The sequence below is a fragment of the Chelmon rostratus genome, chromosome 14, assembly GCF_017976325.1.
Source record: "Chelmon rostratus isolate fCheRos1 chromosome 14, fCheRos1.pri, whole genome shotgun sequence".
In the NCBI taxonomy this organism is placed as follows: domain Eukaryota; kingdom Metazoa; phylum Chordata; class Actinopteri; order Chaetodontiformes; family Chaetodontidae; genus Chelmon; species Chelmon rostratus.
The window spans coordinates 10180917-10191359 of record NC_055671.1 but is presented as its reverse complement, the minus strand read 5'-3'; the positions used below and the strand labels follow the sequence as shown (position 1 = coordinate 10191359).

The following is a 10443-nucleotide window of genomic DNA, read 5'->3' as shown; positions in this document are numbered from 1 at the left end:
TAATAGATAACAGATGTGTGTTTAAGCTGATATACATTGCATTCATTCTACATATGCATTCTACATTAGATTTCTTTTACTTTCACTGCACAATTTGCAAAAGCGCCAAAAACTTGAAGGCGGAGGGAAGACACTCGATTGGTCTTCTATGTCCGCCTTTTAACGATATGGACCAGTCACAACAAGCACTTAAAACAACAACCAATCGCCTTCGTTTCTTCTCCAGCGCCCACTGTGACTGGTTTGACAAGAAACAATTACACCAATAGTCACTGACTTCCTGTCCCTTTTGCCTTCTCAAAGCCAATCATGCTAAAGCTATTTTCTTTCCAAAAGCCAATCGTGTCTTGGGGCGGGACAAAGCTGCGGCTTATATCTAGATCGTGTCTAACTCTTTCTTTCTGAGTCCTATGCTATACAAGCAAGAGCGTTTTGTTTAGGAAAATACGCACGACAACCGATAATGTCTGGAAGAGGAAAAACCGGATCAAAGGCCCGTGCCAAGGCAAAGACCCGCAGCTCCCGTGCTGGTCTGCAGTTTCCCGTCGGCCGTGTCCACCGTCTCCTCCGCAAAGGTAACTACGCTGAGAGAGTCGGCGCCGGAGCACCTGTGTATCTGGCTGCCGTCCTGGAGTACCTAACCGCTGAGATCCTGGAGTTGGCCGGCAACGCCGCCAGGGACAACAAGAAGACCCGTATCATCCCTCGCCATCTCCAACTGGCTGTTCGCAATGACGAGGAGCTGAACAAACTGCTCGGCGGTGTGACCATCGCCCAGGGGGGTGTCCTGCCCAACATCCAGGCCGTCCTGTTGCCCAAGAAGACCGGCCAGTCTGCACCGAGCTCCGGCAAGGCGGGAAAGAAGGCCTCCTCTCAGTCACAGGAGTATTAGCTTGTTGGCTAATAACTTTCACCCCAACGGCCCTTTTAAGGGCCACCCCACCTCCAACTGGAAGAGCAACGTTCCTCGTTTATCGCTGCCTTGTTACTTTTCGCTTGGTTTTTAATTTAATAAACGCTTGTTTTGTAAAAGTGGCCCTCCCTATTCGTTATTCAGTTAGGCTAACTGAAGCTAAGATAATCGCTAATTTTGTGAAAGAAGTTTGCTAGTCATTAGCCGATGAATTACTGCATTTGGCTAACCTTTCAGCCTCTCCAAACTTCGATAGGCCCATACGTTACTATGCTAATAAAGCGGCTCGTTGTGAATCCTTAGGCTGAAGAAATCATGGCCCCCATTGACCAACATGAACACGGTCTGTGGACCAGGATCTGCAGCACGACATGCAGGTTACTGGTCATCTGGTTCTTTCTAGAATGACTGTGCAGCTTTTCATCAAGCTTTGCCTGAAGTTATTTAATGTTTTTAATTAGAATAAAACGTGAACAACCTCTCAAACATGGCCTTTAACACATTGCAGTTCAAATTCTGCTCAACTGAAACCATTGCTCCCCAGTCAAGCATAATGGCCCCTGACAAAGGCCTTCCATCTGAAGAGCACATAGCTAAAAATAATTCAGCCTAATCAACTACAGTAAATCCTACCTTCCATTGTATTTACGGCCTCCAAGATGACCATAATGTTGAATCAGCCCCTCTCTAAAGTAACTGAACATAGCCTTCATGAAGATGAGATTAATTGCATCAATATCGTATAATGCTGCCGTAGTTTTAGTTGACTAAGAAACAGACGGTTGAGTGTATGTTGTGTAGACCCATTTTTAGAGTTGGGACAAGTTGTTTTGAACACCCTCTCTGGGGTTTTTCTCATTAAAACACCTGTCTTTAGCTAAAAGTACCCTAAATAGAGCTTTTGCGCATCTTGTGGTTGAGGCCTGCATAACACACTAACGGTTCTTTGAGCTCCAGGTGTTTCCTTATGACATATGAAGAAACAATGATAAACAGTTTACTAGCATGAGCTATGTGGCATCTGATCAAGTACATGTGGCTGTAGAGCAGTGGGTATACCATTATGAATTAGAGGACCTGTGTTCAGCCAGCAGTAGTGTTTGGATAAAGCTCCAGTGGCCTACATCATGTGACTCATTTGATAGTGTATTAAGATGACCACACCATTGCCACCTTCTTAATAGAAGCTGTAACAGACAGTCAGCTCTCATAATGTAGGATATGAAATAGTGTTGTAATGAGATTTTGGATAAACTCTGAAAGAGATGTGGTCTAATTATACAAGGATCAGTGCAAACCCCAAAACCTCAGCTGGCCAATGCAAAAAAGCCACAAGCCACATGCCAATAATGCACATTATGTCACATAAAAGAAATTAATGGCTTGCTAGGCAGCTCCACGGTGCAGTGATCAGACTCCAAGCACACTGAAGCATGCTGGAAAATATCAATGCAACAACAAGTCCTCGTTGCATGAGTCCATTGTTTCTGCAAAATGCATTATGTTTGTGGCAGTTTTTCAATGGCTTCTTTAACAGAACCAGTAAAGTTTGTTTCTGTCACAATTCTTCCATGCATGTAGCAGAAATGACACCTAATCAGACAATGTAACACATGTCAGTACAATCATGATGATGAAGGTGCACTTCACTGACTTTGCCACCAGAGGTCAATTGTTTCACGTCTGGGGTGCGTGTGACATGTTGATGCCCATGTGTGTTTCCATTTAGTAAAAACTGAAGACAGCTCACTGGACATATTGTTCCAAGACATATGCAACTCATGCACTCTCACCATAATACCAAGAAAAGATTCATGAAAATGATGGAAATTAGAGACTTGGAGTCCTCACAGTACTATTATGTAAAATGGTAAAATATCTGAAAACCTGTCTTGACGATCCAGCAGTCCTTCCAACAGTCCTACCTTAAAATTCTAAATGTGGGATCCATAAGAAATGTGTTTATTTCGATGTTATCTCTAGTGCAGATGACTTATTTTATAATTACATCGCACATATGTGCACCTAAAATCACACGTAACCTTTCTGTTACAGGAAGAGAGCATGCAGATATTTCTGTCTGCTTGGGCTGTTTTATTAGGGGCAAAAGCAGCGTGACGCACCGAGATTGAACCGAGCCCAGGACAGGCTGAACCAATTACTTGGGCCTTGACAACGTGTCCAACGCCAACAGCCAGGCTAAAAATTCCGTCCTGAGAGGAAAAACCTGAACATCCATTGGCTGTGATAACTATAATTTCCTGATTGGCACTCTGTCAAAGGCTCTAAATTTGCCAGTCTTGCTCTTCTCTGCAGCTTGTGACAAAGCAAACACTGTGATATCCAGTTTTTTGTTGTTTTTTTTTTTAGTTAACCTCTGCTTTTTCTGCAGCTGTGCTGTGTTTGTGTCATTTTACACATGAAGCAGAGATGTGAAGCCACAGAAATCGTTACCTTGAGGGAAAGTGCGTCTGTGAAATGTCACTTGTGTTTGTCTCGAAGTGTAAACAAACATTGGCCAGTCCAATCCTTCATATGCTTGAAGTGATCTCACGCTGAAGATAGTTTTCCATATTCCCATAAAAGATCCAGAGCTAGCTCAGGGATACTGAAGGGAAAGACTTTTCAAGTTACTATACATGTTCTGGATATTGTCTGTACCTGTAGCTAAATGTAGAGAACAAATGTGCCTTGTGACAATCACAGAGTGCTGTAGGGATACAGAGATACAGATGGGGAAAAGGAATGATAAGTGGGCAGAGAAAGAGGGCCGGAAAGAGGGGTGGACCCAGCAGAAAGATGTATGTGGATGCACTGAATGTTTCTCTTTGAAGCTATCCCAACAGCAGTGAAGGACTGAGAGCATATTTCCATTCTGGAGAACTGGGAGACTTTTCTCATGAAGTGTTGGGAAGATGTTTTTAAGCTCTGGATTCAATCATTCCACAGACAAGAAGATGTTCTTAGCCAGCTCGGGTAATGAGAAACAAAAAATATTTGCGTGATGGTGTGTGTGTGTGTGTGTGTGTGTGTGTGTGTGTGTGTGTGTGTGTGTGTGTGTGTGTGTGTGTGTGTGTTGCGATGGGAGAAAGAGTAAGTGGGAGAGAAAAGGAGATAATGGGGCTATTGTGGCAGTTTACACTCATGGTTTGAAGCCTAGCATGACCCAGTTATTTCCCACTCACCGCATACTGTGTGTGAGAGAGTTTACATACCTTCATGGTCATTTATGTGATCATTATCTTATATATCTTAAATACTACAGAGCAGTCAGAGCAGGTGGAAGTCATCTGGTTTCAGAGAGAGAGATTCAGAGCCAAACCCAGCCATCTCTGTGAATGGACACTTTTATGTGAGTGTGAGATCAGGCTGCCTCTGGGGCTCATGTGGTCAGTAATGCACTTTGGTGGAATTGCAGGCTGATGAAGTATTTCCCCGACAGGAGCGTGAGGTGCACATGTGTCTGAGTGAGTATATTTTTACCTTTAAAAATGCCAAAAACCTTACAATGTGTTGCATTTCTGTCTGACAAGGGAATACAGGTGAAATATACTTTACGATTGCAGCCAGTTTGCATGCATCCACTCTTCTTATGTGCATCGTTTTGAACAAGTTATGAGAGACAAGTGGACAGATGTTAGAAAGGAAACAGCACATCTGTTTGGTGGGAGACGCAAACAAAATATTTTGGGAATATTCGCAGCTTCCGGTTCTTCTTTATTCGGTTGCGCCTTATCAGAGTAGCATTTGACCGATCACATGATGCGAGCTGGTGCTTTTCGTGCTGTGTGTTGGTTGTTGCAGTGTATGAGGATGTTATGTCTAGCAGAGCAAATCAGAGGATTCAAATGAGAGTTAATTTGTAGAACAGACATTGTTGCAGAATGAGACACCTTGTTATACCACAGTATCCTGTAACTGTCGGAGTCTTCACTGCAGATGATGATAATCAGCGTAAGCCATCTGTGCATCAGTCTTTTATCACTCCTCCATCAGGATCAGGCTCTGTCACGTCCTGAGTGTCTCATGCAACATTCCTCCTACAACACGCTCCATCGCTCAGTTTGTTACGTGTAAGGTCGGGGTTAGGACGGAGGTCATGTTTTGGTCTGTCAAACCCGGAGGAAGAAGCAGGGTTTGTGCACAGCCTGAGAGGAAGTGCTGCCTGGGCTCAGCACCTGAATTCATACCAGAAAGAAGGTGAAAGCTGTTTCTCATCAGACCGCCACGCACTCTTCAGCTGCATGAACATAAGCTGCTTCTATCTCTCTGACCGTGTCCTGCTCAAGTATCTGACTGCACTTCAGCATTCTTCCACCTGTCTGCTGCCGTGTCATGTCCAGACATCCTGCAGAGATCACAAGTCAGGTTAGAACAGTGTGTATCTACAGGGCACACGAACTGTTCAGTCTGAACCTTCCACCAGACACATAATTCAAGACCTGGAAGACATCCTCACACCAGCTGGCAAATCTTCCAGTAGAGGTGAACGTTTATCATCCTCCCACAGCGCTCATAACTTGTTTGAATACTGAGTCATCTCTCAGTCAGTTCAAGCTTACAATGCACAGGGAAAAAAAAGTTGCATTAAGTCATAGTACTGGCCAGCAATCAACATCAGAAGGCAGACAGACATTAATATTAATCATTAATCCATGTGGATCGTTTTGCATAATTTAGCTGTCAATTAAACTGTCCAGACCAGTGAGTTAGAACTGATGCAACAGCAAATTCATCAGTTTGCTGAAATATTCACTTTTGTAATCTAGATATTGGTGTGGACACTCATCGTTATATTACATTCTGCTTTGTTACCTTGTTTGCTGCAGCTGGAGTGACTACACTCAAAATCACTATTTAATGGACGCTCAGCAACTTTTCATCCCCTCAGCTGTATCTTCCACATCATCACTGAGAGGGCGACTGACTCAGAACATCAAGTCCCTCTGCAGGCTGTGTTCAAGTCCATCTGGTTCCTTAGCTGCCTCTGTTTGTTTGTTTTCATTTTCCTTAGTGACTCATCAGCTGCTTCATTTCCTCCATCTCCTCTCTGGCCCCCGACCATGGGAAAAGCCTTGAGAGATCAATAGTGGAGTCTTTCTCCCACTCTCCTCCACTCTCTCCATCTCTGACTCTGGGCCAAATTGTTCCTGTGGGACGTCTGAAAAGATGGCTCACATGTGTTCATTCTCTTCCTGTGGAGCGTAGTATTTCTCTACCCCATCATCGCTGATGCATCAAGCACAGTGGATGCATTATCATCCACTGTGCTTAGTCATATTCTCATAAACTGTTATTCAACAGTTTTCCAGAGGGGAAATACCCACTTAACAGTTTGTTACATCAGTGGCTCAGAGCTGGGATCAGGAAGTTCCACCTTCTACTCCTACACCATGTTTTATTTCCTCCCGGGATAAGACTAACACCTGCTTTATCAATAGACAATGCTGAGGAGATTCACTGCAGAGTTTAGTTTGCAGCCTCCTCTGGTCACCTGGTGTGGTCCATCTGATCTTTCACTCAATGGAAATCCTGTAGGAGTGAGTACGTCTCTCTGAGGAGGAACTTTATGAAAGTGGAGTTGAAGTTCTTTACTTATAGGGTTTATTTGCCAAGCAAAGAAAAAGGAAGTCAGCAAAAAAATGTCCTTAAGTCAGAAGTAGGAGCACATTTCGGAGGGCAGGGCAGATGCCGGGTCCCCCTTCTGCTGCGATGTAACTCTGCACCGGGATGGGGAGGAGAAGGGGTTGGGAGGAGGGAAATAGCAGAAGAGCCCAGTGAGTGAATGAGAAAAAGCAAGACATAAACAACGATGTGGACACTGCTCTATGGACTGATAAACTTCAGACAAACTCATGGAGGTAGCTGTGGTCTGGACTCTGTAAGAGTTGAGAAATGGTAAGAGCTGCATGTGTGTCGGTGAAGTGAGGAAACTGCTGACTGTGCTTGCCAGCACTGTTTCATTTGTAAACAGTTTTCTACCTTTTTTATGCCATCCTTCACAAAATAACCCTTTTTAAAATGTGTTGTCTTATTTAAGCTTCATTTTGAGTGTTAATTTTTCTGTCTTCCTCTATTTTGTCAGTGTTCCCTCTCAGCTGAAATCATTTCTCTTTAAAATTAGCAGCCCAGACTGTGCGGCTGGTGGTGTCTATTTTCAGAAGCCCATGGCAGCTCTGAAGGGCATAACTGCCCCCATAATGACAGGTTACAGTGGAAGGCCCTGCATTTGCGAGCTTTAAAACTGTTCTCCAGCCTGGGTGTGTACGTTAAATGACTGAGGCTTGTGGGAGCAGGAACATGTGTGTGTGCATATGTGTGTGTGTGAGTCAGACAGCCAGAGACACATTACCCTGCCCACTCTCCTGTCCTGTGTCTGAGTGCGTGGCTCAAAGAGGGCCAGTGTTGACAGCCAGTGGGCTGACGGCAGAGGCGTGTGGGGTCCAGTGTCAGTGGTGAACAGAGGGGACGGTCTGTTCTCCGTGTCACTGGGTCCTCTGAGACGCACACACTGGACGTGATTGTCAGATATGTGTGGTTTCATCCGGCGGCTTCGTCTGGAGTGACATCAGACGCAGATAGAACGCCCTGTTGTCTCGGCGTGAGCTAAACTCGGAGCACAAGCAGCTGTGGATGGTTTTTGGCTATTTTTGCAAGAATTTTAAATGATCAGTGATGTCAGGATGGAGCGACAAAGAGCCCAAGCGTCTCTTTTTGATGAAACAGTCATGTGTCGGTGTGTAGTGGGCAGTTAAAGGAACAAAAAGACAGCTTAAATGACGAACACTGGTCACACGGTGCTATTAAATGGTTTGATCAGGATGTAAATGATCATACGTTACTGCCCTCAAAGTCAAACCTGGTTGAACATCTTTGATAGCTTTTAAACTGTCAGACAGACAGATCTGTCCAACACCATAAAAACACCAAATGAGGGAATATCTAGGGAGGATGGTGTTAATCCCTCCAGTAGAGTTCCAGACACTATATGTCAAAAAGCACTGAACCTTAGTGAGGCACTTTACGTTGGTTATATCCTTAATTAGCCAATAGAGATCTCCTTTGAAACATGCATCTTAACAGTCACACATGACGTGCAGTAATGTAAGTCTTGTTGATGTTAGACAAAACAAACACTAGACAATAGGTAGTTGTGTCTATTTTGGTTTTGCTTGGAATGCTGAGCCGATACCAAATTTCTGCCAGAACAAGCAGCCCATGTGGGTGATAGTGAAAGATGTGGATACCAGCATTTAGCAGAAATATACAGTGAGTCATCTGTGCTGCTTATGCGTCTGTGAGTGATTGTTTGAGGTCTGTCTGGTCCTGGTCCTGCGAGCGGCGATGAGCACACAGCTGGATCTAATCTGCAGCATCTGTCTGCAAACACGGAATGTGTGTGTTTGTGTTTGTAAGATCTGTGTGTGAGTCATGGTCTGAGGACGCAGGGATCCGACCCCTGTTGTGCCAGCCACCTGCAGAGCTCGTCCACACCTTCCGCAGCATCTCAGAAGTTGATACCAAATGCAAATGTGTTTAAAAATCAGTTATCTGTCTTAGATTGGGGAATAAATCAATGGCATCTTTCTTGATGGATCGTGTTGTCCGTTCAGTTCTGGAGAGACAATTCCCCAGTATAATGGCTTGGTCACATGGGCTTATAAGTGGGGCAGAAGGTTTCTAAGGAAAGCACTGTTCCCATTGTAGTACAACTGTAGTAGCAGTATTCTCAGCACTCCCATTCATGCCCTGCTACTCTCTCCCTCTGCATGTGCGCGTTTGCTTCAGGATCTTCATGCGTCGGATAATTCTGACGGTCCAGCCGACATGGAGCGCATGAACAGGAATAAAGTGGAACACGGGCGACAGACGCACCAGGTCTTGCAGGTGAGTCATGCCTTAGTTCAGGGTCAGGGACCATTTACAGCTGGGATGTTAGATCATGCGAAGCTGACTTCAATACGATCACCATCTGCTGTGGGTCAGAGTGTTGCTCAAACTAAATGAGTGATTTTTGAAAGAAGTTAAGTTCATTTCTATGCCCTGTCTGTCTGATATGATCACTAATTGTTGTATTAATTTTTATTTTTTGCAAGCAAGTCTGGCTTTTAATCAAATGCTGAATGAATCATTAAAATCACACCATGTTCAGTCTTCCAGCTGCAGACAGACATCTGGGTTGTACATGAGGCTGTTTTCAAGGATCAGGAAATGGTGAAAAGTCACTGTATTTCCGAGTGTAGGTTTAATATTGTAGCTACTCATACACGGCTGGAATAAATTGTTCTAGTCTTGATATTTTCAGAACTGGCCTCTCCATCGCAGTGTTATATCATCAGATCCTTATATTGTATCACCAGTGTTTCCTAATTTGTGTCTTATCTTATCCTATTCAATTATAAAAAAGAGACAGATTTCAGAATGAATATAAATCAAGCATGTATTGGACTTCTTATTTGAGCATTGTTATATTCATGTTTGGCTGTTCATACATGTAGTTTTTACATGTATGAACATTCGGTACATAACTTGTGTGTTCAGACTTTCAACTGTTTAACTTACTGGTCTCAGGATCATGTAATCATGTTTTCCAATTGATTATTATTATTATTATTTTGATAGAGCACTCCTTTAGACCTGATCGAGACTGGCAAGTCCCTGAAAGTCCAGGCAGAGCGCCCCCACCTGGTTAGTCTGGGAAGTGGACGCTTGAGCACAGCCATCACCTTGCTGCCACTGCTGGAAGGTGAAGAGCTCTGCGTTTGTATGTGTGTGTGTGTGTGTGTGTGTGTTTGTGTGTGTGTGTGTGTGTGCGTGCGTGTGTGTGGATTGACTTTGTGTTGGTGGTATGAACAGGTGTTAAATCGTTTTGGCTTCATTAAGATGGAAATAGAACACTATATTAAATATATAGTCCTGCCTTATCATGCTGCACCATTATTTTTTAAACTGACTATAACTATAAAAAAACCAGAACAGTCGACATAAACATAAACTACAGCTTATATGAGCCCAAACACCTCTGTACTGACTATGATCTATCTATCTATAATCTACTGTATATCATTGTCAGCTACTATAGACACTTCCGTATAAGCACCATCATCATTCAAAATAAGTCAGTTATTCTTTAATAAGAGGCACAACTTGTCATGAGTGATGAATTGACAAAAACTGATGACACATTACCCTCTAACCATATTGTTGTCACTCATGCTGTGCCACAGATGCAATAACACCCTGATCTGTCATTTTCTTGCACCGTTTGCCTTTCAGTGAGCCTAGATACCGCAGAGGAAGAGAGGGTGTGACAGTAGCGCCACAGAGAAGCCTTCTGGGATTTTCTTTGTGCTCCACCTCGCCTGTGCTATCACATTAGAATAAATGCTACATGTGTTTGTGTTGGGTTAAATCTCTTGCAGCCAGACAGCAATATAAATATACCTGATAATCAAATTACAACACATTAAACAGTACTGGTTATATTATTTCCCTCTGACAAGATGCCTTTCATCTGCCAAGCTAAGCAC

At 43.6% G+C, this 10443-nt stretch overlaps 2 protein-coding genes across 6 annotated transcripts in view; both read left to right on the top strand.

The window, feature by feature from the left end:
- The first annotated feature begins 367 nt into the window (after window positions 1-367).
- Window positions 368-1026, top strand: LOC121617236 (histone H2AX). Its single transcript, XM_041952338.1, has one exon. It carries the CDS (start codon window positions 464-466, stop codon window positions 890-892), a length of 429 nt encoding a protein of 142 aa, XP_041808272.1. The 5' UTR covers window positions 368-463; the 3' UTR covers window positions 893-1026.
- Window positions 1027-3751: 2725 nt separating this feature from the next.
- Window positions 3752-10443, top strand: part of LOC121617234 (pleckstrin homology-like domain family B member 1) — a 29625-nt gene continuing 22933 nt past the window's right edge. For 3 of the 5 annotated variants that reach the window (XM_041952336.1, XM_041952337.1, XM_041952333.1), the window contains exons 1-3: window positions 6682-6811; window positions 8702-8800; window positions 9536-9659. In XM_041952336.1, the coding sequence (XP_041808270.1) occupies window positions 6809-6811; window positions 8702-8800; window positions 9536-9659 (226 nt within the window). In that variant the 5' untranslated portion in view covers window positions 6682-6808. Of the gene's footprint in view, window positions 3890-4331; window positions 4381-6681; window positions 6812-8701; window positions 8801-9535; window positions 9660-10443 lie in introns of those variants that run through there. The other 2 variants (XM_041952334.1, XM_041952335.1) reach the window with 2 other exon arrangements.

Excerpts from the sequence above, each read along its gene's own strand:
- LOC121617236 (XM_041952338.1), top strand. The coding sequence starts at position 464 with ATGTCTGGAAGAGGAAAAACCGGATCAAAGGCCCGTGCCAAGGCAAAG.